The sequence below is a fragment of the Pseudorca crassidens genome, chromosome 12 (assembly GCF_039906515.1).
Source record: "Pseudorca crassidens isolate mPseCra1 chromosome 12, mPseCra1.hap1, whole genome shotgun sequence".
Lineage (NCBI taxonomy): Eukaryota > Metazoa > Chordata > Mammalia > Artiodactyla > Delphinidae > Pseudorca > Pseudorca crassidens.
In genome coordinates this window covers 54,513,030-54,540,193 of record NC_090307.1, presented here as the reverse complement: position 1 = coordinate 54,540,193, position 27,164 = coordinate 54,513,030, and the positions used below count along the sequence as shown (strand labels likewise).

The 27,164-nt window shown below is 43.5% G+C and overlaps 1 protein-coding gene across 1 annotated transcript in view; it reads left to right on the top strand.

Moving 5' to 3' along the window:
* The first annotated feature begins 229 nt into the window (after positions 1-229).
* COLEC12 (collectin subfamily member 12) overlaps positions 230-27,164 on the top strand; it is a 187,232-nt gene continuing 160,297 nt past the window's right edge. Inside the window, exons 1-2 of the mRNA XM_067699558.1 lie at positions 230-428; positions 17,859-17,909. Of these exons, the coding sequence (XP_067555659.1) occupies positions 422-428; positions 17,859-17,909 (58 nt within the window). The 5' untranslated portion in view covers positions 230-421. The remainder of the gene's footprint in view (positions 429-17,858; positions 17,910-27,164) is intronic.

Sequence of the window (27,164 nt, the reverse complement as noted above, 5' to 3'; positions counted from 1 at the left end):
GAGCCGCTTTCCTCCGACTTCGTCCCGTTTCTGGTCCAATGGGAAAAAGAGAGAACCGGGGGAGCGCGGGCGAGCGACGGCGCGGCGAGGGCGACGGGGCCCGGGCGGGCGCTGGCCTGCGGGCGGGCGGGGCGGGCGGGGCGGGCGCGGGAGGGCGCGAGGGGGGCGTGGGCGCGGCGGCCCGCGCGCCCCGGCGGCCGGGCCAGGGGGAGGGGCGCTGGCGGGAGCGGCGCCTCCCGCCCGGGGTGAGCGGCGCGCGCGGCGGCCCCGCGGCACAGAGCGCCAAGCGGGGAGGGAGGGCTGGAGCGCAGAGGGCCGACGCGCGGCGCAGCTGCCATGGGCGCTCACTGACCCGCTGCTCAGCGCGAACTTCCTCGGCGGCGCGGAGCTCCCCGGCTGGCTGTGCGTCTCCTCGGCCACCATGAAAGGTAGGGCGGGCTTCGGGGAGCGCGTGAGGGGGCGAGGTGCATCCGGTGCGGACTTTCTCTGCGCGGAACCCCGGGGGACACCGGTGCTTGGTTCGTGCGCGCACCCTGGGGGCGCCCCCGGCTCCGGAGTCGGGTACCGCCGGAGACCTAGAGGTTGGGGTTTTGAAGCGTGTGAGTATTCCCCTCCCCATCCTGTCTCTACAAAGTAGTTTGAAGCCCCAAATTATTGTTTACGGATTCCAGTTCCCAACTTTTTAATTGAAAAAATATGCCCAGGAGAGTGGAGGCATCATCATTCTACCCACCCCCCCGCCCCAGTCGGTTCTCCGCTCTGGAGCACTCCCCCCTCTTCCCAGCGTCCTCTCCCTCCCCGCTGTTAACGTTTCGCCGTCCAAGAAGTCGAAGGGCTGCTGGCCGGGGTTTTTCTCTGGGACTCGGGGATGTTCTCGGTGCGCCCTCCCCACATCTGGCAATGATTAGGTGCCCGCGGAGTTCAGCTGGCTTGGGAAGTGCGTTTGGCATCTTTCTCCATCAGACCCACTGACTGGAAAATAACTGTCCTGGGTTCCGCGTCCCTTCCATGTGCCTGCCTGCGGAGTTGTTGTGCCCACGTGTGTCCAGGGGTGACACAGTCCCCCGGGCGGTATCCTGTGCAGGCCGGTTTAGGGAAGTGTCAGATGTTATCATACCTTTAAACGGAATCGCGAGGAGAAGGGCTTCTCAGGGCAGCCTGTGTTTAGTAGAAACCCGAAGATTTGTCAGCAGAATCCAGATTTATATGTGAGATAAATAATTACAGCGGAGGCATCCAAGAGAGCTGTTTGGGGATGGGCCGGCGCGGTGTTTACACAAGACTGGAGACCTGGTTTTGCGTTAGGATAACACATTTCTGTCACCGCGCGGGCCAGGCTTGAGTGAGGGGGCTGGGTGCGAAATGCCATCTGACCGCGGGGACCGAGTTTCCAATCGCCCGAGACCACGCGATGCGACCGCTTTGACTTGCAAGCGTTGCTGACCGAGGTGGGCGCCCCGGGAGCCCCACAGACTTGGAAAGTAACTTTTGGCTCTAGGTTTCTCTGAAACGGAGTTCACGCTAAACACTCCGGAGCGGTAATGCCAGTTAGCTCTCCTTCCAAGGGAGTTCTGTGTCCTCCTTTGGAGACCCAGGGTAGGGAGGGGACAGAACACCAGGTGGAATGGGGCCCGCCCCAGGGCCAGAGAAACAAAAGACAGGATACTACTCTCTGGCTAGAGAATTTCAAAAGGCAGTGGTGTGTGTTCCTTCTCTCTCCATCTCGGTTTCTCTTCTCTCAGTTACCTTCTAGGAAAGGAGCACTTTCCTTAGCACTGATTGAAGGATCCTCCCAGAAAGGAAAGAGTTCACGCGGCTAAACTTTACTCTGGGGCTCAGTTACCATCATTTTAGCCAGTTAATCTTCTCATTGCTGGTCACTGAGGCCAGAAGGTTTTGAACTCTCGGAAAGATAAGCCAGCTACTCATTTCATCAGCTCCCATGTGTGTTCCGAAACTCTGAAAATCTTGTTATGCTTTTGACTGGGTCAATGACTGTTACTACAGTTTGGGTATTTTTCCAATGTTAATTCAAATCTGCAGAGGAAGACACACCTACAAGTTCTAAACATATTTTTTGCGTGTGTGTGAGGTTTACACTGCATTCTAGACCAGCTTGCAGACCCCCTGGAGAAGGTTTATTGCTTACTCTCTGTGGTCTGGGCACTGCTTCAAAGGCCCCTCTTACCTTCTGCCCCAGTGGGAGAGGGGAGCTGAGGGACTGAATCCCTGGGTAGACTAGTCACTTTGAAGGCCTCTTTTAAAACAACATATTCTGTGAGAGGTTTGCTTACCAACCATTGCCATGTAATTTGCATTTATTTGTCTGGTTTGTGAGATGCGGAAGGGGGGCAGCAGTAATACTTCTTTAGTACCTACTAAGTGCTAGCCTCTGTGCTCCACTCTCTATAAGCCCTCCATCGGTGAACCCTCTCAACAACCCTGTGAGGTAGGTATTTTAACCCCTACACTATAGATGTGGAAAAGGAGTCTGGAAGAAATAGAAACCAGCCACAAGGAGGATGGTAGGCATCTAAAGACAAGCTTTGCCAGTTTCCCTGTGAGGCTTGGAGAGACCTAGGAGAGCAGATCCTGGACTAGACATCTCTGAACTAGAAGAAAAGTGAATCTCAGGCAATTAAGTAGCCAAGTAACTCGAAGTTGGTGCAGCAGCCAGGAAGGGGTGGAACCAAGAAATTGACACAAGACTTTTGAAGCCAAGCAGAGTATGTGTTTAGCCAAACAGGAAAGCTGCCTTTACCATGTAGAATTATTTTGATGATTTGCCATAGGTAACCAACGCAGAGTCTTCCTTGGGTTCGTGATTATGTCGTATAGCTATTAAATCATTATGTTTAAGCCAACATTTCATTAGAATTTGATTTCCCTAAATAATAGAAGTCAGTGACAAGCCTTGCAAATGCTTAAAATTAAGGTAAAACATTCTTTAGCCGAATAGAAAATTAGTGGACATCTTAGAAGTTACAGAAGTTTATCTGCCAAAGCAGAAATTCAGCTACTATGCGAGACAGATACCTTTTCAGGGTGCCTATTTGACTTTCTAATTCTGATGTTTAAACCTGGGATATAGCCTTTGTAAAAACCCAGGCCTTTGTAGTCTAATTCCAGGTCTGCCATGAGCCACAGCGCCACCTATCTGTTGCGTTCAGCAAATATCTGTCTCTGTTCTATTTCCTCCATCTCTGGAGTCACAAGTACCAAAATAATGACATCATTATATATTTTCCAGAAGAAAATTACTTGCCTTGTTGCTGCAATACTTGAAGTGTTCCAAACTGATTAAAACATGAAGCTGGTTTTAATTTATTTCTAATTACATTTTCAATTAGCTGTACTGCACCATAAATTTCATGGTTTCTAATAAATATTCACATTCTTTATGAAGGAATCTGACTCCTCTAGAGTTAGGTGTGTCATTAAGAAGCCACACTTCTAGTCCTGGAAGTTGGGAATATTGGTGAGTTTTAATGCAGCAGCACTTGTTACCTAAGAGACGCCCGGAAACAACCAGGCGACCACAGTGATTCAAACCACTGTTCTAATTTAACACAGGGAGGAGGTTGGTGCCCTCAAAACATAGTGTCCAGCTGCTTATTTTTGTGCTTTTGTACGTAAACATTTCTGAAATGCTGTCTGGCAATAATACTTTTAAAATGCACTAGTAAGCAGTATGCTTCTCCTACTGCCTGTTGTTTTCCCAGACCCATGGTCTCTTTGCTTTCCCAGTGTCTAAAATTTCTTGTCCTTAACTGGGATAAGCAGGCACGCGTGTAAGGGCTGACTGCATTTAACATTGAAAGAATCATGTGTTCTGCAGGGAAATGGAAACAAAGTGAGACCTTTTTCCTTTCACTGTTTGGGAATTGGGGCTGCCCTTCCTCTGGAAGACAAATTTGCAATCCAATTACACTTTTGACTGTTAGTTTGAAGATGCTTGACATTCTTAGTCTGAGGTTTAATTATTGCTAAGTATAGATCTTCCCTGTGGTCTCCTATGCAATTTTCCAAGATTGTTCCCATCCCCTTACCACTCCTCCCCCCCCCCCACCATGCGGCTTATCCAGCAATAATGGTGTGGATGGGAAAAGCTGGAGTATGATAGCTTTAAAGCTATAGCATAACTAGGTGTCTAATTTTCTGAATTAATGCTTATTCTCATTAAAACATTATTTTAAAACTGTTGATGTAGCTGCTGCCAAAGTAAGTTAAATGGCCTTTGAAGTGTTAATTTTCAAATGGGAAAATAGACATTTAAATTTTGTGATAAAAAAGTCTGTTTTGCCTCGGGTAAACCCAGCACATGAGTGATCTCTAAGGGGGACAGTTTGGTCCACATGTCTCCGCGTGATGGGAAAAAGAGGTCAGGTGCTAGGAGAGGAGCCCAGAGTGGGCAGAGGACAGTCTTTCTGCTTTTGGGGGGCAAATCAGAGTGAAAAGAATCAGGCAGTTGGGGGCCAGGGGACAGTGTTCTAGGTCATCAAAGTGATCATCTGTGAAAAAAGTCTACCCACACTGTGGGGTTGGCTCTACCAGGCTGGTCCTGCCTTTCCATCTTCTGCTCCTATGCCATTCCGAAGGCACAGGCTCTCTCAGCTTCTGGAATTCCTGACTGTGGCCTGGAGGCAGGGAACAGTGTTGTGAGTTGGAAGATAAAAGCCAGGGACAAGTTGATCTGTACCGTGGTTAGTACTGCAAACAACTTCTTAGGCATGACTGATGGGCCATTTAATATCCCCACTTACTATTTTTCCCTTTAGTAATAGCTAACATTTATTGAGCATCTGCCATACCAGGCATTATTTTTTTCTTCATTTTACAGTTAAGAAATCTTAGACTCAGAGAGGCTGAGTTACTTGTCTAAGGGCACTAAGCTAGTCAGTGGGGAAATTAGTATGCAAATTCGGACAGTCTGACTCCAGAATCCACATGTAACACCTCTAATTTAGGCTCCCTCCTAGCCACACCCTAATGTTTCATTCAATCATCCCAGCTTTGTTAAGTACCTACTGTGTGCCACAATCCATAGATACTGAGTGAGCAAGGTAGAAAAGGTCCTACTGTCTGGGCTTAGACTTTAATAACCTGGCATCAAAGGTCTGAAGAAATTGCTGTGCTCTTCAGCCAGTCACTGGAGGAGTCTCTCTAGGCTGGAGCTCCTGCAGAGATAAGGCGGATTCCAGGGTTGCTGCTTTTTGTAGAATTTATCTGCCGGGAGGTTTTCTTGTGATTGATTGAATGAGTGTGAATGGCTCCCTAAAGCCATGGACTCTGGAAACAGCCCCTGCATTGTTTTGCTGACAGGTTTGCTGTGAGACAATGAAACATTGTCAGAATTGCTTTTCAAGAACAGACTGTAACCACCAGTAGGTGATCAGTAATAATAATAATTAAGTGACCGCCTGGAGGGGTGGGATAGGGAGGGTGGGAGGGAGGGAGACGCAAGCGGGAAGAGATATGGGAATATATGTATATATATAACTGATTCATTTTGTTGTGAAGCTGAAAGTAACATACCATTGTAAAGCAATTATACTCCAATAAAGATGTTAAAAAAAATAATAGTAGTAGTAGTAAACAAACATCTTAAACAAGGGATAGGGAGATACTGACATTCTTCATAGAAAGTATTTTATTGTTCACTGTTGATAACACAGTTTCTAACCACACCAACAATCCAAAGCTTGCAGGGGGTAACTTTTCAATCAAGCAGTGATTTGATTTCTTTTTAAGTGAATGATGTTTGAAGGGCCCAAACCAAAATACTACCTTGAACAGGTCCTGCTGATTGCTTAAGGGACCTTTGTAATTATATAGCAGTGAAAGGAGAAATTAGTAATCCAATTTAAAATTCCAAAGAGATCCTAGGAGCTTTCTTAACCCCTGAATTTATCACAAATAGTCAATCAATACTCTTAAAAACTATGAAGGAAATATGTTTTTCAGCATGGGAGGAGATTTAAACATTTATTTATTTATTGGACTTGGATATATTAAATGACTCCTTTATACTTCCTGAGTCATTTGAGATTATAACTTTGTATCACGTGAAGTCATATGCACTTGCCTAAGAGGTTGGACATTTGACATTTCTGTGTGAAAAAACTAACTTGTCATTGGTTTGTAGAAATAGATGCACTTCTTTGGGTGTAACTCACTTCCTTGTGACATAGAAATGTTTGGAAACTAGCTGATGTATATATATACACATATATATATATAAAAATATATAACATTTTATTATTCAAAGGCAAAATAATCCAAATTTATAGTTAATAATATATACTTAAAATGTAGCCGTTTCATAAAATGTAATTATATGTAGTGTTCCCAGGAGTTGAACCTGACAATTTTAGTGTGGTGAAGAGTGTGGGCTCTGAAATCAGAGGGCCTGGTGACCACATGCAAACTACTTAACCTACTGGGGCCCCCAGTGTCCTCATCTGTCAAATGGGGGAGCTACTGGATGCCTTTTTTTGGTTTTATTTTTGTTTTGTTGGTTTGTTTTGAGGATTAAGTAGGTTAGTATAGATCAGTTGTTTAGAATGGTGTCTAGCACCTAAGGAGAACTCAAGACATTTTAGGTGTTAGAATACTGTTTAGTTATAACCTGCTGCTTCCTCCAGGCAGAACGTAATTGCCAATTATGAAGCATCTTATGTTAAGTTAATCAAGTGATACAGTTTCTACCAAGAAGAAAAAAGTTTGGTTTTGAAATGAAAGTAATTTTCAAATTATAAATGTGTGGTACAAAGACCTGGGGGATGGGAGAAAACTGTGCTCTTTATGGGAAACAGTTTTACTGTTGGTCCATCTCCAGCTGCCATCACTTGTGTTATTGTCATGTAGTCAGAAATCAGCCCTACTGAAAATGCATGGACCATATTTACAGTGAAGTTTGTAACTATAGTGAAAATGGTACCATTTTCTCATTTGTTATGATCATGCTAGGAAATTAGAAAATATATGTAAATACCTTTAATTTGCTTAGGAGCACTAATTTTCCTGGAGCGCTATTGTTCAGGTACCTATTGATGGTGACATAATGTTTTTAAAGATTTGTATCTCAAATCCAGTGTCCAGTTTTGTCCAGTAAGGATATGACATCAAAGAGTCAAAACATAAAACAAATTTATCTGTAAATAAGTCTTAGGACAGATGTATGTGTATGTATGTGTTTTTAACCATATGACATCATGTCTATTTCATTGGTAATGTTAATTTTCTATTAAGCTGTCGTTTCTATTTTATTCATTATTTAAAATTAGGCCACCAAGTCCTTACTAGCTTTCACTTATTCTTTATGTAGTATATTATTTAAATATATTCAAATATTCTTTATATTAAATATAGTTAAATATTCTTCATTTAGAATGTTATTGAAATATAGTCAGATATTTAGTATGTACATAGCCCCTGTCCTCAAGGAGCTTGCAGTCTGATGGGCAGGGTAAGACTTATGCATAAACAATTGGCATTCAAGATAGAAGGAGAAAAGTGCCTTATTTGAGGTTCAGATAAATGCTGCTGTAGGACACAGGAGGAGATGGCTGAGGACAGGGATATTTTCCTTTGGAGGGGAGATTCAAGCTGATTTGTTATCCCAAATTATATTTCATGTTTCAGGTTACATTGCTCTAATAGTAATTAGAGGCAAATGGTGCATCAGGGCCACCCTGAAACCTTCAGGTAGGACATTTCGATGTGGGAGATGAGAGAGAATCAAATACAAAGTTTTCTAGAACTTTGTCTCCTAAGCTCAATTTTGGTCCATCATTCGTAATTAATTATAGTATGTTACTTTGGTATAATTGTTTGGATAACCTAAACATAAAGTTAAATGATTTCAGAACAAAACAGCTATATCAGTTTTTGTTTGGTTTGGTTTGGTTTTTAAACAAAGACTACTTATTTCGTGTGTGTGTCTCCAGAGAAATGGACGGCATTAGTTTTTCTTGCCAAATGACCCATGCGGTTGACACCTTTCCACGGTCCTTATAAAATCTGGGGCAGGGATTCAAGTCCTCATCCTGACTCTACTTGACCAAGGTGATTAGATGAGAAGGTCCCTCATAAGAGAAGGGGAGACATGTCACCTCCCCTGTAGTTACTGTGAATGGTAGCTGTGGGGGTCAACATTTTGAGTCCCACATTTATTTACTTTTTAAGTTGTTGAAGTGGGCCTGCTGGAGGAAATCTGGTTTAGCCTCCACTACCAATTTAGTGGTAAAAGTTACCCAAAAAATCCCTTCAATTTTGTTGAATGGTAAAGGAAGGAAAAGGGTATCATATCTCCTTATCAGAAAAGCAAGTTTTTGAAAAGCATCAGAATTACGAGTTGTGCCACAAATTGGAGTCACTTTATGTCTTTACAATTTTTTTTAAAAAAATTATTTATTTATTTATTATTTTTGGCTGTGTTGGGTCTTCGTTTCTGTGCGAGGACTTTCTCTAGGTGCGGCAAGCGGGGGCCACTCTTCATCACGGTGTGTGGGCCTCTCACTATCGCAGCCTCTCTTGTTGCGGAGCACAGTCTCCAGACGCGCAGGCTCAGTAGTTGTGGCTCACAGGCCTAGTTGCTCTGCGGCATGTGGGATCTTCCCAGACCAGGGCTCGAACCCGTGTCTCCTGCATTGGCAGGCAGATTCTCAACCACTGCGCCACCAGGGAAGCCCTGTCTTTACAATTTTGACTTAAAAAAAAAACCCTATACCATTGAACCAAAAAAGGGATCCTATTGCTGTAAAACATAAAATTCAGAAAGCAGCTGAGTAATCAAAATAAATGTCTTGTACTATTTGGAATAACCTACAAGTATTTTTAGTAGCCTGTGGGCTACCACACTGTTTTGTTCTAGCAGTGATCACGCTACAGGAGCTGGGCCTGCATCAGGGTGGAGACAATACAGAGTGGACAGCAGTGCTGAACCCGGCTTGGAAGAGAAGTTTAAATTCAGCCTCGCCTCTGTCCACGGTCCTTCCGCCTGGCCCCTAAAAGCGCCGGAACTTGTTCTGATCAGTGTGACATTTGTCAGAACCTACTCTGTGCCAGCTAGTGAAGGCTGCGAGTCCACACCTTCTGTGCTGTCGCTCTAGGGTGAACTCTGCTTGCTGGCTCTTTGGAGCAGGAGACCTTTTCTGGTGGTCAGTATCCATTGGACCCGAGCACTTTTCTTTTTGTCTACCTGACTTTTATCTCCGCTACACATTCCCTTGTTTTGTTTGCTTGACTTTAGTTCTTATTTTTATCAAAGTTAGAGATGCGCACAGTTTAAAGAGTCAAAGAATATCACATTTATTATGAAAAACAGCAGTTTCCTGCCCAACCCACTTCATTTCATCATTTCCCAGTCCCCAGAGGCAACCTCCTGAGAACATTTTTTGCATTTTCTTTTGGCATTGACTTTTCTTTCAGTTCTCTACCTAGAACATACCATCCCCAAACCCTGTAGCTTCAAACAACAGATGTTTATTTGTTCATGACCCTGCGATTCGGGCTGAGCTTGGCAGGGATGGCTGGTTTCTGCTTCCCGAGGTGTTGGCCAGGCTGGTCATGGTCAGCCTTGCTCCACGGCTGGAGCATCAGCGGGGTGGCTGGAAGGGCCGAGGGCTGGCCGGGCTCTCCCCTTTCCTTCAGAGTCTCTCATCCCCCAGGGATCCTCTCTCCTCAGGTGGCCTCTGGTCCAGCAGGGTACCTGGACTTTTCCCATGGCAGCCAGCTGCCGAGGGGGTGAAAACAGAAGCTGAAAGGCAGAGGTCTTGGAGAAGGCCTAGGCCCTGAGGTCACCCACTGCTACTTCTGGCCAATACCATTGGCCACAGCAAGTCACAAAGTCCTCCCAGATTCAAAAGAGTGGAAATGGACTTGCACGTGGAGGGATGGAAAAATTGTTGGTGGCTCTTAACGTGGATGAGCTACTATGGTCCCATGTCCTTAAGTGACATGCTTTTGGCACTTTTTGGTTTTATTATTATTTTGGTTTTAGGCATTATATATTGACTTCCCTTTACAGCAGATGAGGATTTAGTTCTTTTACCCTTCACCTCCACCTGACACCCATCACGGACACCTCCTGTTGCCCCCTATCATCCCAGTATAGTTATATCACAGTCTGGCCTAGATCAATATTCAGTGTTTATATTATTAAGACGATGTCAATGCTATTAACAGCTGACTTATATTTCTCTCTTGCATAACTGCGTTTCCTCTGGAATTGGTAATCCTCTTGTTATTTTATTTGTTTAGCCTCCCATGTATGTTTACATCGACATTCACCCCTGAAGTCTCTTCCACTGTCCTCCATCTCTGTGCAGTGTGTTCAAACATAGTAGGTATTACCGCATTTTCATCTTCTTGAAGAAATCTTTCCTGGACTCTTCCGACCTACTCAGGGTTAGGGTTAAGGTTAGGTTAGGGTGCACACACGCATGTGCACACACACACATATATGCACATACATCTTTCTGGGTTTGTTCCTTATTTCAGTGGAATGCTTTCTCCAATGACTTCTCGAGAAGAATGAGAGGTACGTTTTTGAGGGATCTGTTAGGTCTGAAGAGGTCTTTATATTACCTACTCATTTAGTTGAGAGATTTCTCTGTTGGAAATAATATAGCCTTAGAATTTTGAAGGCACTAGTTTCTTCTCCTTTAGCTCCAGTTTTGCTGGTGAGACATGTGAAGCCATTCCTTTTCTTAAAAATTCTTGTAAGTAATTTTTTTTTTTCTGTCCAGAAGCTTTTGAGTTTTCTCTTTGTCCACGGGGTTCTGAAACTTTATGATGATGTACCTCGGAGTGGATCTTCTTCCTTTCTTTGTGCTGGGAAGTAATGTGCCTTTTCATTCTGGAAACTCATGTCCTTCAGTCCTAGAAATACTGTTACTTATTCCTCTGATGATTCTTTCCCTCTGTTCTTTTTTCCTGGAATGCCTGTTATTTGAATATTAAACCCACTTAATTGGTTGTCTAATTTTTTTTCTCATCTTTACTCTTTTCTATTTATTTGCCCTTTTTCTGCTTTCTGGGATATTTCAACTCTGTCTTCCAACTCTTCTATTAAGTTTTCATTTCTGTGATCATAGTTTTAATTTCCAAGAGTTCTTTCTTTTTCTCTGAGGGTTTCTTTTTTATTATAGCATCCTGTTCTTCTTTTATGGATACATTATCTTCTCTTATCTCTACAAGGATATTAATGGTAGGATTTTTAATTTTATTTTTATCATTCTGCACAATGATATTCTCCAAATTGCTTTATCTGGTTTCTTTATTTTCATCTTTGTCTTTTCATGTTAGAGGCTGTGTCACGTGTCTGGTGTCTCCTCACGTATAAGAGCAGAGTATTATAAACATTAATTAGAAGCTCCTTGTTTTGGTGGATTTTGTGACCTGTGACTATCACTCAAGGCTGATCTGGCTGGGCTGTTCCATTGGGGACCTCCTGGAACGAGAATCATTAGTTTATTTTTCTCTTAACCGGCCAGATTCCCCAGGAAGAACCTTCAGTCATTAGCCTGGAGGATACAGTCTGGTTGGGTGAGTGGGAGAAGAAGACTGAGTGTCTGAACATTCAGTATGAAAATTTCCCCCTTTGCCCCTGACTCCATTACAGTTCCCCTCATCTCAGCTGTTGCTGGTGTCCTCTGGAGGAGGACACCATTTGTGTTCTTTTGTTTTAATTTCTCTAAGTAATAAATCTTCCATCTTCTGCTATGGTCAGGGAGGGACAGTTACCCAGCTCTGTGAAGGGCCTGGGAGGTCAAACTGCTTTATTTTTCATATCCCACACAGAGCACCCATTTAAAGTGTGCAATTAAGAGGGTTTTAAATATATATATATATTCACAAGTTTTGCAACCATCATTACAATCAAGTTTAGAACATTTTCATCACCCTCTCCCACCCCAAAAACCCATGCCCATTAGCAGTCACTCCCCATTTCCCCCCCAAAACTTGCAACCCTAGGCTTTAACCTGCTTTCTGACTATGAACTGGCCTAATGTAGACATTTCATATGAATGAAATCATACAAGATGTGGTCTTTTGTGACCGGCTTCTTTCACTAGCATAATGTTTTCAAGGTTCCTTCCTGTTGTAGCATGTATCAGTACTTCATTCCTTTTTATTGCTGAATAATATTATATTCACATTTTGTTTATCCCTTCATCGACTCGTGGACATTTGGATTGTTCTACTTTTTTACTATTATGAATAGTGCTGCTATAAGCATTCATGTACAAGCTTTTGCGTGGACATATGTTTTCATTTCTCTTGGGTGTACACCTAGGAGTAGAATTGTTGGCTTATATGGTATTTCTATGTTTAACCTTTTGAGGAACTGCCAGACTGTTTTCCAAAGTGGCTGCACCATTTTGCATTCGCACCAGCAGCATATGAGGGTTCTGATTTCTCCATCTTCTTGCCAACACTAATTGTCTATCTTTTTGATTATAGCAGTTGCTTCTTTTTTTAAAAAATTTATTTATTGATTTTTGGCTGTGTTGGGTCTTTGTTGCTGTGCGCGAGTTGCGGCGAGTGGGGGCTACTTTTTGTTGTGGTGCGCGGGCTTCTCATTGCGGTGGCTTCTCTTGTTGCGGAGCACGGGCTGTAGGCGTGTGGGCTTCAGTAGTTGTGGCTCATGGGCTCTAGAGTGCAGGGTTAGTAGTTGTGGCACATGGGCTTAGTTGCTCCGTGGCATGTGGGATCTTCCTGGACCAGGGCTTGAACCCGTGTCCCCTGCATTGGCAGGCGGATTCTTAACCACTGTGTCACCAGGGAAGCCCTATAGTAGTTGCTTCTTAAACATATGTTCAACAAGTCCTCCTATTTTAGCCTCACCTTTATTCTCCTTTCAGAGTGGCCTGTGTCCCAAATTCCTTTGCCTTTTCAGGATTCTGGGGTATAAATCATCGCTTCTCAGCCTTCTCTTCTGCTAGCACAGAGTTCAGTTTCCTGGGTCTGTGGGGTCAGCAACCACCATGGTGTGGAACCTGAGGGTCCGCCAGACCTGGTTCTTAGTGTTGGTCTGGCTGCTCACAAGTTGTGGGACCTTGGATCAAATTACATGACTTCTCTGAGCCTCAGATTTCTCACCTATAAAACAGAGAAACAACAAATGGGAAGTAACTGACATTCAGTAGATCTGAGTAAGTATTGCTTCTCTTCTCTTCCTCAAACATGGTGGATATGCAAAAAGAGAAAGAATTCCTTCAGGAATTCATCTGCTAGTGGGAGAGAGAGACACATGTATAACTCTATAATCTGCTTACTTTTTAACAACAATTACTGAGTTTCTATAGCATGGCATAAACGTGCTAGTTTCTGAGGGTACAATGTGATAAGTTTCCTGTTTTCCAAAGGCTTTCCATCTGGTGAAGTCAAAACCAGAACTGGGTAAGCTGGGATGAAGTGAGAGAGTGGCATGGACATATATACACTACCAAATGTAAAATAGATAACTAGTGGGAAGCAGCCGCATAGCACAGGGAGATCAGCTCGGTGCTTTGTGACCACCTAGAGGGGTGGGATAGGGAGGGTGGGAGGGAGATGCAAGAGGGAGGAGATATGGGGATATATGTATACATATAGCTGATTCACTTTGTTATACAGCAGAAACTAACACACCATTGTAAAGCAATTATACTCCAATAAAGATGTTAAAAAAAAACAAAAACAAAAACAGAACTGGAATATAAGGCAGACGGAAGTAATTGCTGTCACACTGATACAAAGGGAGTGCAGGGGAAGGAGAGGTGAATTCTACCCATAGGGATGTTGCACAACTTGGTCCACAGATTGATTGGAACATATTAATATGTATGACTCTCAACTCTCCAAGCCAACTAAACTAAACTTCACTTGAACTCGTGGTACTCTGAAATAGCTAAGCCCAAAGAATAAATCAGCAGCAGAATTCTGTTTTGCGTTCTCCATCACGAAACCTCTGGCCAGCGTGGCCCTGTGCCAGTTACCAAGGAAAGTAAAAAAATAAATAAAAATCACATTTTGAAATAGGCAAGCAAAAGACAGTATAGCCCATAGGTATTACAACAAAAATGCTATAGTACAGCTGTGGCAGCCAGGAAAGTACGTGCCTGTAGACATAAATCTCTAATTAAACACGTTTTGTTATTTAGGATGTTCAGGCTACTTCTTCCCTGCAGACTAACTGATGTCAGAAGCAGGGATCAAGTTCTGGCCACTGCAGAACTTAGAGGTCTTAAATCTTAACAAATTCCTTTCTCGTGTTGGAGTGTAGCAGTTATGTGACGTAGATTGTGTCAGAGACAGATTTTGAAAACTGGCAGGTTGCAAAGGTGACTGGATATCCTTGAGGGATAATATCCTTATTCGAGCCCATCACCTCTGCAGGCCCCTGGTACTATAAAGAAAATCCAGGATGCATTTAGCCTGGGTCCACTCAGTGTGAGGAAAAGGTTTTGAGAACAAAGTATAACCTCGCACATAATATCAGGCTGTTTGTCTTCCTGAAACCCATCTGCCAGCCATGTGGGCCCTGTTGGAGTCTTTCACCCTCTCAAACTTTCAGGCACTGGGAACCGCTGACCTCTCCTCCTCTCTCCTGTGACTCTTGTAGTCTGATGTGGCTGTCCAGACAGCCGCAAGCCCCGTCAGCTCCTGCCCCTTTCTCTTTCTCAGTTCCTGAAATGTCTCACTGCATCACCAGCCTGAATCAGCTGTTTGCTAATCTATATAGCTGGGGGAATGTGGCTGGGGCTCTGGGGACACCTCCACAAATGGAATGTCTACTAGGCATTACCTGCCCAACTCGACGCAGCTTTTAAGGATGCAAAAAGTCAACTCTTGAAAACATTGAGTGAAACAGAGTTGAACAATCTTTTTCTCTCTCTTTCAGCACCTCCCTGAGTCTCGAATGGTTCCAAAATTGCTATGAATTTCCAAGAAAGGGATATGGTAGGCAGTAACTCTCTTTTTCCCTCCAAAGAATAAACACTAGGAAAGATTAAGACACTTCTCCGTGATACCTTCCCTGATAATCCCAGTACGACGTTCTCTGGGGTACTTTGTACCCCTCATGTCTCATACGATTTAGTATCTAATTATAGAGTTGGATGAGACAGATTTGTATTCTTTTAGGAGCTGCCATAAGAATTTGTCATCCTCTTGGGATGAGGGTTAAGAAGCAGGACATCCTCTCTGAGTCCTGTATTAGGAGTCGCCTGTAAAGCCTTTGTTTCTTCGAACCCCTAATGGGTTTGAGTAGGTTAATTTGGAGGCAGCGCTGAATTGCTTTAATAACAAAACCATGAGACATTTGAAGTTCCCAGGGAAATTTCAGGAAGGAGAGAGGAGTCAGTCAGACTAAATGCTGCATGGGAAACAGACCAGAGAGGAAAAAGAAAACAAACAAACAAACTAATGGTAGGTCTGCTGAAAAGAAGCTTTAGGGAGAACACTAATTTTTTAAGCTGTTTGCTACCGGGAGCACAGTGTAAGCTGTTTTTTTGTCTCCACTGTGAGTTCTTCAGTGATGATGGTTCCTTGGCCCACAGTGTGTGCACGTGAGCAGATTCTTTTGCGGATGTGTCTCTGCAATGGAGGGGCTGGAGCTGGAGGGGGAAGCTGATGTCTGGGTGGCATCGTTACCTATGTTCATGTCCCATCAACTCCACTGGTGTATAAGCACCTGTTTATTGACTGAGTGAATACATGAATGCATGGATTTCTAAGCAGAAGAAGCAGATAAGGGTTTCTCTTTAACTGAGACTAGACTGGACTTCGCAGGCATTAATGGGAAAATTACTTAGGAAAGCCAGCACAGACTAGGGGATTAATATGTATTTGTTGAACTAACTAATCACCGAGTCAGAGAGAAAAAGGTGCTGTTCTTTTGCTTGTAAGCACGTTCTTCCATCTAGAAAGAACTAAAGCTTTAATCCTTGCCAGAAGAAGATGACTTGAATCATGAAAACCTGGATTTCTAGATTCCAAGCAAGATCTCTTCGCTGTTCTCTGAATAAGGAAACACGGTAAAATACAAAGATTTCCGACTTCTCCATTGTCTTAGGAGTAGTTGTTCTCTCACACATGTCTTCATAACACTTCATAACAAACTAGTGTGCTGAGGTTCAGCACACTGTGTGGTAGATATCACACATCTTGGGTTTTTCCACATTTCAAGGTTCGGTTATAGCCAGGCCCTGTGTCCCATCTGTGGGCTGAAAAAGATGATCACAGAGGCTCTATTTCCTCCCTACGTGTCTCTTTTCTCTGAAAGCCTGTCAGCTTCTTGAGGGAAGGGACCATGTCTCACTCATTTGTGCACCCCACTGCCTGGCAATCTCTGGTCCATAGTGAGCACTGAGTCAGCGCTTTTGAACTGAACTGCATGTGGGGGGAAAGCTGGGTGCTGGTGCAGTGATGGTGATCAACCCCAGAATAATTGGTTGGACAATAGCCAAGACACGGAACCAACCTACACGCCCACTGACAGATGAATGGATAAAGAAGATGTGGTACATGTGTACAATGGAATATTACTCAGCCATAAAAAAGAGTGAAAGAATGCCATTTGCAGCAACATGGACGGACCTAGAAATCATCATACTAAGTGAAGTCAGTCAGACAGAGAAAGACAAGCACCATATGATATTACTTAGACGTGGAATCTCAAATGTGACACAAATGAGCTTATTTATGAAACAGAAACAGGCTCACAGACATAGGAAACAGACTTATGGTTACCAAATGGCAAAGGGGGTGGGGAAGGGATAAATTAGGAGTTTGGGAGTAGCAGATACAAACTACTATATATAAAATAGATAAACAACAAGTTCCTACTGTATAACACAGGGAACTATAGTCAATATCCTATAATAAACCATAATAGAAAAGAAAAACAAAAAGAAGAATTGGTTAGGTCTCCCTGGAAAGGCCTGGTCTTAACACTTTGACTTGTCATCAAAAGTATCCTTTAATTGCACACCCACACCTGGCAGATGTGTGAAATGACAAGTTCGTTATCAGTGTCATAGGAATTGCATCGTGTCCATGTGAGGAGGGGGATTTGGGCTTTTGGTAGAAAGCGTGGCTGCCATAACATTGCCCTTGTTTCCAGTTCCCTACCTTCAGGAATTCCCAAGCAAGTCTGTCTTTTGAAATGCATTTACTGGGAAATCATCCGTCAGTCCCAGTTATCCAGTGGAAGGAGAGTGGGGAAGGATTTGGCCGTCCTTGCAGGAGGCATGCTGGGCTCCTGAGATGCCACAGTTGGTGGAAGAGGTGACCCCAGAGCCTGGCATCTGCAAAGGAGGGCTTTAGGCTCAGTTACGTGAAGATAACTCGACCCTTTGGACAGTTGATTATTCAGTCATTCATTCACCCAAGTTTATTAAGCCTCTGCTCTTCGACAGGCACCATTCTAGGTACATGGGATTCATTCATGAAGTCAGACAGAAAAAAAATTCTGTTCACAGCATGCACGATGACACACACACACACACATAAATGAGGATGATACCAGAGAGTAATATTAAAATAGGATGGTTTGATGCAGAGTGGCTGGGTGGTGGTCCGGAAAGGCATCTCGAAGATACCATACCTCAGCTGAGACCTGAATTAGAAGGAGTCACCTGAGGTACAGGAGGAAGAGCAGTCCAGGCAGAGGGAACAGCCAGTGCAGGGACACTGTGATGTTTCTCAGAAAGCGTGGCATGTTCCAGGAGCAGAAGGACAGCCACTGTGAGGAGCATGGTGGGCGAGGGGAGGGTGGAGAAGGTGGAGACGGCTGAAGTTGAGTCCAGCACTGACCCTGCACTTCCGGCCTCACTGTGCTTAATGCTCTGTCTTTTCTTCTCCTGCAGACGACTTCGCAGAGGAGGAGGAGGTGCATTCCTTCGGTTACAAGCGGTTTGGTGAGTACTAGCAAAGATCTGTTCCTTCTCTGTGCTTGATCTGGGATATGGTAACATGACCATGGCTGGACCTCTGACACACATGAACACGTGTGGCTCTGAGGCCCAATTTTGGTTGGAAATTGAGTTTCTGTATAACAGGTGGATGATTTCTCAGAGAATCTGAGGCTATTGGGACAGGAGTTACGCCCAGGCATGGGGAAGTGATGGGATGCTTAGGGGGGTTGGCTGAGTACAAACCTGATGGCTTAACAGGCAAAACATGGTGGGAAAGGTAAATCTGTGACAAGATAATCATTTCTCTATTTTGAGATTTAGAAAACATCTTTTCCCTTTTTCCTCAGGCCCCATATTCATAACTTAGTGTCAGTGGAGAAACAAGAGGAAGACTTTTTTCAGGAACCCAGCTAGACACAGGTGCTCCAAGGTAGTCTGAACAGTGACCCCTAAAGATATCCTCATCCTAATTCCTGGAACCTGAATGTTACCTTATATAGCATAAAGTGCTTTGCAGAGGTGATCAAGTTAAGAGCTTGAGCAGGGGAGGTTATTCTGGGTTATCCGGGTGGGCTCTAAGTGGAAGCACAATTGTCCTTATAAGAGGGAGGGAGAGGAAGGTTTGACTGCTGAGAAAAGAGGGCAATGGGATGATGGGAACAGATATTGGAGTGATATGCTGTGCAGGTGCAGGAAGGGGCCACAAGCCAAGGGATACAGGTGGGCACTGGAAGCTGAAACAGGCAAGGAAACATTTTCTGTTCAGAGAACTCTGGTGGGAATGCGGCCCCACCAACATCTTGATTTCAGCCGACTAAAGCTGATCTCAGACTTCTGGCCTCTCAAACCGTAAGAGAAGAAATCTGTGTTCTTTTAAGCCCCCCCGTTTGTGGTGATCTGTCCCAGAAGCCACAGGGAACTAATCCACGCTTCTCTGCCTACTCATGGATGCTCTTCTGTCTTTGACCACACTTCCCAGGATCTGCAGTTGGGCCTCAAACTGCCAGTGAAAACATTACAAAGTTCCAAAGACAGTTCAAGGGAACTGAGGTTTTTCTGTCCAGCCCGTTTCTGTGCCTTGGTCAGAGGAAATGAGGAATAGAGGATAGAGGAGAAAAGAATGAGAGTGTGTGTGTGTCTGAGAGAGAGAGAGAGAGAGAGAGAGAGAGAGAGAATATGAAAGGGAATAAACCTACTTCCTGTTGCTTAAAAAAAATCCTGGCTGGACCTTGATTAAATTTAACATCCCCCAGCTGCTCTGGCTCCCTCATTGCTTTAGCATTTTTCTTCTGGATACACACTTCTGCATTTCTTTCTGGGAAAAAGAATAGGGCTTTAAAGTGAGAATGCAGTGGCACGAAGCCCACGGCCCCTCCATTCATGTGCTGGCAGAGAGGCTTCTGCCCACCGTGCTCTCCCCTCCCTCATGCTACTGTTCTTTATCTGCACAATGACATGTTTCTGCATTGGTACCATGTGTTATTCTGCTTTCCCGTCGTGGGTTCACTGAAGGTTGTCATAGGAGTGAAGAGGAAACCAGACATTATAAAGGAAAGAAAAAACAAAACAAAAATTAAAAGGCAGAAATAAAGAGGAAAATCAAGCTTGTAAATAAGGCAGAATAAATGTTGACGTGCCTGTGTATTTTGGAGATCAGCAGATTTCAAATCTCTACACAGAAATCGGTAGACATATGAAGAACCAAGAGAAAAGAGTGACCTTGAGAGAAATTTTATATAAAATTTCATGATCCTGTAACTAGCTAGATGGGCAGGGATTTGGTGGAAAACACAAAAACATAGTAAGTTGCTGAAAGGATTTAATTTATGGTAGTTAAGTTGTGTGTGGAAACCATAAACTGATGACTCAGAGGGGAGACATGATAACAACGTACAAATATTGGAGAACCAGGGAGACGTGGAGAGAGTGATACCAAGTGGCACAAGTAGAAGAAGAGAGGAATGAAATTAAAAGACAAACTTTGGAATGAGCTATGAGAGAGACATCCCGAGGCTGAGAATTCTTGGGTTCAGCTTTTAGGCACAGTGATGGATATCCAGCATAGGGGTGGAGTAGAATTTTGGAAATGGAAGAGGCTTTGTGATGATTTATATCAGCCTTTACTTTTTTTAAAAAAATTAATTAATTAATTTTTGGCTGCGTCAGGTCTTCATTGCTGTGCGTGGACTTTCTGTAGCTGTGGCGAGTGGGGGCTACTCTTAGTTGCGGTGTGCGGGCTCCTCATTGCGGTGGCTTCTCTTGTTGCCGAGCACAGGCTCTAGGTGAGTGGGCTCAGTAGTTGTGGCTCGCGGGCTCTAGAGCGCAGGCTCAATAGTTGTGGCACATGGCTTAGTTGTTCCGCGGCATGTGGGATCTTTCCGGACCAGGGCTCGAACCCATGACCCCTGCATTGACTGGCGGATTCTTTTTTTTTTTTGACAGGCAGATTCTTAACCACTGCGCCACCAGGCAAGTCCCTCAGCCTTTACTTTTACAGATAAGGAAGGTGAGGCCCAGATAGATCAAGTCCTTGCTCAAGCAGGTTAGCCGGAGCTGGGTTGGATGCTGGGTCTTCTAACTCTCAGGCTAGTGTAATTTTGAGGAAGGGTCCAACAGTGAGATTGAGGTGACCTCTCAATTCCTGTGTCCTAGAAGTGTCCCTGCAGTTCTGGAATCTTAAAGTGGGCTGGACACCAGTCTGGCTCCACCAGGGAGACCTCATCACATTCACAGGGCCTAGGACTCTGCACCTGGTTTTATAGAAGGTAACTGGGTTTCTAGTTCCTAAGGTGTGGCCAAGGCTGGTCATTGAAAGCAGCAGGACCCAAGAACCCATTCCTTCAGGTATGATTCAACTTTAACCATTAAAGGAAGACAAAGTTGGTGAAAGGTGGTGAGTGGGAGGCGTCCGGAGACCAGGCAGTCCTGTCAGCCCTGCCCCTACTTACTCCTGTGACTTGAGACCAGTCACTTCCACACTGTGGGCCTCAGTGCTGCATCTGCCCTGTGGGCAGAGTGACACCTGCCACAGTAGTAAGTCTACCTCACAAGCCTTTGGTGAGACTGAGAAGGGTAGCAGATGGACTAGTGCTTCCAAGTTGCAGCACTGTGAAAACAAGGGTGGTGTTGCCACTTTCCTGAGATTTGAGGCTGTTATCACTCTTCAGACATTTTGGTCCGGCCACTGCCAAATATCAAAATGTGACAGGTCTGAAATCTCGTTCCTGAAGAGAGATATAAGGATGAACATGGTAATATCACTGGCTTTTATTTTTGCAAAATAGACTGGATAACATATGGGGGTTAGTTATTGTCTAATTTTAGGTACGTCTTGTTTGTGCAAATACAGTGGTCACAGCTTGAATTTAGGCTGCAGATGAACCAGGAATTAATTATTTGCAGGGCAAAAGGGCCACTATTTTAGCAAATTGGTAGCTTGTTTCCAAAGTTATTGATATATAGTTATTCAGAAACATATGCTACATAAAGTCAAGGTTTGTTTATGTAAAAATACTGTCCTTTTTCAAATTCAGTATAATATTTAATAAAGAGCAAAATGGGTGATCATCTCCACTAATCTATTATGGGATGGTATTATTTTAAGATGGTCATCCCTTGTCTAGTCAAGAATTCATTGTTGCATTTGGGTGTCAACCAAGGCTTCTATTTTTCTTCCATCTCTCTATATGTCCTGCTTGTTAGCCCCTTTCCCAAGGTTCTGGGCAGGTGTCTGGACAAGAGATGGAGTTAAATCTGGTGGGTTTGCACTTATCTGCTCCTCTGATGAAAGTTTTGATGAGGGGAAACTTTGAAAGGTTAAGGAAGTGAGCATTTTCAAATTTTCATCAGGTTCTGCAGGTCAGCATTTCTTGGCCTCAGTGTGCAGAGCTAATTAATTTGGGATGTAACTATAGTTACAGTTTGGCAGAGTTCATTCTCTGGAACATGGGGTACCAGTATATAAAGTTTTATTTTCTATGGATAGAATATGATCTATACTACAATGATATCTTTCTACTTATTTCCCAGTTCCTGTTTTCTTCAAAAATATCACACATGGCTTTAGTACTCTTAATTATTATAGTTAGCAGAAAGGGAAAGAGAATTCATTCATATTCTACGGGACAAATATGAATTCATAAAATTTGGAATTTGCGATAAGTTGCTCCAAAAATGTCTTCTGAAATCTTCTGATTAATCATGTGATTAACATGAGTGCCTTCAAGTTAAAAAAATTATTTTTCCATTAAATGGTAGAGTAGGAGGAAGGAAGAATGTCATTTCAGCTCCAAGGGATAAGTGCATCACAGTTCCAGAGAAGGGGAGAAGTGTGGGAAGAGGGGTGACTTCCAGATCCTGCTTTTTAACCCACGTACAAAAGATTGCAACAAATCCAGCTCACATTTGCTTATCACTTGTATCTTCCCAAAGTATGTACTAATGTAGTTTTCATTCACCACTGCTCCATGAGGCCAACAGGCCAGGCGCCATCTTTCCTATTTGATGACTGCTTGTCATCTTTTCGGGAGGCAGTGGGGTGCAGTGGTTGGGTGTGTGGGTGCTGGAACCAGGTGGGTGGCTTTGGATCCAAGTTCCAGCACTCACCAACTATGTGACCTTGGGCACGTGATTATCCAAAGCTGTGAAGTCCATTTCCTCACTTGTGACATTTGGGTCATCACAGGCCAACTCCATAGGGCTGTTGTGGAATTAAACATGCTGCTGGGTTGGCACAGTGCCTGGCACACTGTGAGGATCCCATAAATGTTGACCAATATCCTATTATCAGATTCCTTCTTGAACCTTTTGATCCTGATGCTTGAACATGGAACTAGGGTTTAGTAAGCCCCTGGAACCTTCTGATGTCCTGCAGCCTCATGGATTCTGGCTGCATCACATCCCCTGCTTTCCTGCTAAAAGCTGGGAGAGGCGAGAAGGCCTGGGGACATGGCTCTCTCTGCCCCAGCACCGTGGTGGGCAGTGTGGGAGCCTAATGGCAAGTACCACCCTGGGTGTCCCTTACCCTCCCTCTGGAGCCTGCTTTGCCCCTTTTCTGTGCTGGGGGTAAGCGGGATGGGGGGACAAGACTGACTTTGTTTCATTGGTTGCATTGGGTTCTCTTGTGTTATCTTTGGAATAGGACCTGGTGTAATAATAGGATGTCCGAAGTTGGACTGATGCAGGAATCAGAGGCATGTGGTTCCTTCCGTCTGTGAACGTCGTGGGTAGATTTAAGGGTTGACAGTGAGCAACTGGGGGCAGCTGGAAACATTTGTTGTTTGTGTTTGACGAACAAAGCTTTGACAAAAGTGCTTCCTTGGGGCTCAGCAATAGGGAGTGTTAATAGCTATGAGAGAATAAGATCTCAAAAATTGCAAACTGTGAAATAGTAGCAAAAAGTACAAGGAAGCGTATTCTGTGGAGTAGAACTCAAATCTTTTGTAAAAAACTAAGTGGAAAAATTCTAAGAGAACTACTGAAAAATTACATAAGGGTAACAGTCCAAAAACGGGTACCAGATGCCTTTTCCTAAGTGTATTCACTGGAGTCAGTTCTTGACTTTTTTTTTTAGAAAAAGTGAGTTTTGTTTACCTGCAACTTCATAGGCCTCCCTCTACTTACAGTTTCACACAGGCTTTCTTCCCTTGGACAATAATTTTGGCTTAGCAAGAATATTTTTAACAGTTTAACCTGCACAGTGCAGGGCATGTGGGAGCAGCTCGAGAGATCTGTGTGGAATAGAACCCAGCCCTGCCCCAGAACGCCCCCGACCCTGCTTCTTTTTTTCATCATTCCCCCCCCCCACCTCCTAACCTGCCTTCCAAAGAGATAACATATGAACCTTCAAATCAGGGGCGCTAGTTAAATCATGGAGCTGTGTCTTCCCAAGAGGGCTTGAGGAAGTGAATGTCTAGAAAGTGCAGAGGACCACTTGGGCTTCTGAAAAATAGCAACACAGGTATGCTTAACCAGAAAGATTCCTTCTGAGGCACATGGTGAGTTTCTGCTTTCAGTGTAGAGAGGGTTCCAAGAGTTGACCAAGAGGATGATGAACTCTCTCTGGGAAGCTGCCCAACATAAACACTTGGCCGCCCCCTCTTCTGAATGTTTGGGCTTGGGGACCAGGCTGCCTGTCTTTGCTCTCCCCGGACTCTTCCCAGAAGCCTGGCTTCATCTTGGATTTGGAGAAGGTGCTGCTTTGAAGTCATCTACCTCCAACCATAAAGGACGGCTCCGTGCATTCCCTTCCAGACCGGCACCAGCAGAGTTCACCCCTTTCCCTGATAAGAATGCCAGGAATTTCCATCATTTCCTGTGGGGAATGACTAAAGAAGCCCAGCGTGAGGCTGTCCTTTCAACAGCACCTTTTCCAAACATCTCTAAATGGAAAGGGTACCAGGCCAGGCAAAGGACTGACCCTGGGCAGAGAGATAAGTGAGGATGAGAGGCTGAACTGGTGCCCCTGTGGGGTTTCTCTTCAAAGCTGTTTGCTTTCTTAGTGGCAGAGTCTTCTTTATGTGGCTTTGCAAATCCTAATGGAGTAGATATTTCTGGTTTTATGAGAATTGGGGGTCAAACGGCATGTGGAGAAGTAGATGCCAAAGAGATTCAGAACAGCTCACGTGGCCCCTCTCCCCATACTTCCAGTCAAGCAGTGGGGCTCCTGAGACCTGAGAAGAAGGGTTTGCTGCCTATTACTTCTTTTAAATAACCTGAGATTTCCTACTTTCTATCATTAGAGATAATATTCACAATCTCCCCTGTCAACAATGTTCACCTGGGTTTCCCTTCTTTTCCATCAAGAGCTTCTCAGTGGGCAGCTCGCATCCTCCTTGCCTCATCTTTCTGCTTACCAGTAAAAATTTGTTCAACACCACATGGCCACGTGATTATGAATTTTTTTTCTATTTTCATGTGAAAGAATGCATTAAGCATCTTTTCTTCAATATCCTTTCTTGAATATGTGCTAGGTAAAGCTTATGGTTACCAGGGGGTAAGGCGGGGGGAGGGATAAATTGGGAGATCGGGATTGACATATACACACTACTATATATAAAACAGATAACTAATAAGAACGTACTGTATAGCACAGGGAATGCTACTCAATACTCTGTAATGACCTACATGGGAATAGAATCTAAAAAAAAGAGTCAATATATGTATATGTATAACTGGTTCACTTTGCTGTACAGCAGAAACTAACATACATTGTAAATCGACTATATTCCAATAAAAATTAATTTTAAAAATTAAAGTAAAATACGGAGACTGAGGGAAAAAAAACAAAAGGAAAAAGAAATCTTGCTGTCCTCACTCCTGCATTCTCTGCTCTGCATAAGGGCCATACTTTGTTCAGGGAATATCAAAAGAGTCTGTTTTCTTGCATAGCTTTTTTTTTTTTAATTGAAAGTCTTGGTGGCCACCAGCAAAGAACATATTGTAAGGAAGGTTGTGAGTACGGGCGGGGCTAAGAGCACGTTGCAGGTAACGTAGCAGGAGGTGACGTAGCAGCCTCCTGGCTGAGGGAATGTACCCCAGAGTCAGCTGCCTCTGCTCAGCTTCCAGCTTTGCCACTTACAGGTGAGATAGCCTCAGACCAGTTAACCTCCCAGGGCCTCTGTGTGCTTGTCTGAAAGACGGGGGTAATGATAGTATCTGCCTGTAGGACTCTCGTGAGAACTCAAGAGGTTAGTACTTAGAGCAGCACCTTGCACACAAAAAGACTCACAAATGGTGCATCGTGAGAAGTCACATAAATGGTTACAAGGTGGCTGTGGCAGTTCCAGGTGGGTGACAGACAGTCTTGGGTTCCCACGTCTTTTTGGAAGCAGGGAAGCTTTCCCAGAAGGCCTTCAGAGACTTTTCCTCTTGTGTCATTGGCCAACATTGAGTCAGTCTTTTCCTTAATCAGTTACGGACAAAGGGAATGGGCGGGCCCTGGGTGGCTTGGGCTCATCGTTTGGGGCAAAATGTATGGTGAGGAATTAAGCACTCTCACCGCTGTTATTATGTATAAGTTAATATCCATAATGTAGACTATTATAAATACATAATATGTATAACATGTAATATTGTTGCATTTATAATTTAATGTTAAATTAGACGATGAATGATTATTAAATAACAATATAATTTAATTGTAATCTGACCAATTATTATTTATAATTTGTTCCACATATAAAATTATCGTGTTTTATATAACATGTTGAAAAATTCAATTCATTCACAAAATAGCTGCAATGATTTGGAATTTTGTTACAAGTGGAGCTGCTGTGTGCTGAACTCTCAAGCACCAAGAGTTCTTAGTTTTTGACAGTTTATAAAAAGAGAAACCTTCAAAAGGCAAGAGATCAGTATGATAGAGAAGGGAATGAATAAATGAATGAACAAAAGTTGTTTTGCTTTCTTGGAACTTATTTTTCTCAGTAGTGTTCAGCAGATTTGGAAGAAACAATTTTTTTTTAGAACAGGAACTTGGAAAAAAAAAAAAAGGAGACAGTCCCAAATCTCAGTGAATACAACTCCTGCCACAGGAAACATTGTGAAATTGGTCTTCTGTTCTGAGTCATAACTATAAACACTTTCTGCTTCTTCTGATATTTCATTTTTATCCTTTTTATACGTTTTTGAAAACTGACATTTGGCCCTGATTGAAACAGTCTTCTCTTTTATACACTAGGGTGTTTTTATTTTTTTCTTCATTGGTGTAAATATTTCCATATACAGATCAATTTCTTTCACATGCTGAAAGATGAGGATGAAGGATTTTAGGCTTGTTGGGAAACAGGAGAATGGAACTAAAAGTCTGCAAAAGTTCTGGCAAAAAATCCAGACTACATTCTTATCCAAATGCCTAAAGATGCCCTCTATTCTCTAATATTTGAAATAACCTTTCTAACATGTCCATCTTGTTCTGTGAAGGAGGAAATTGTATAGATAAAAATCATTGCTGACATTTTTTATTTTGAATCTTCAGTCTAAGCTCAAGTATTCAAAGCAGTATGAGTGAGGGAGAACCATATTCTTTCCCTTTGGGTTCTACTTTGTACTTGTAAGAGGACGTCCTCGTGGTATCTCATATTTAATATTTGACCGGGGCCATTTGATAAGGAATATCAAAATGTATTGATTGCTCTGCCTCACGTTTTACATGGAAGTCTACTGTTGAATCACTTTTGGAAACAACTGAGGGGAAATAGGAATGCTTCTCATTCTGAGAAGAATTCACTGACTGCCGTGAACTGGGGTACAAAGATG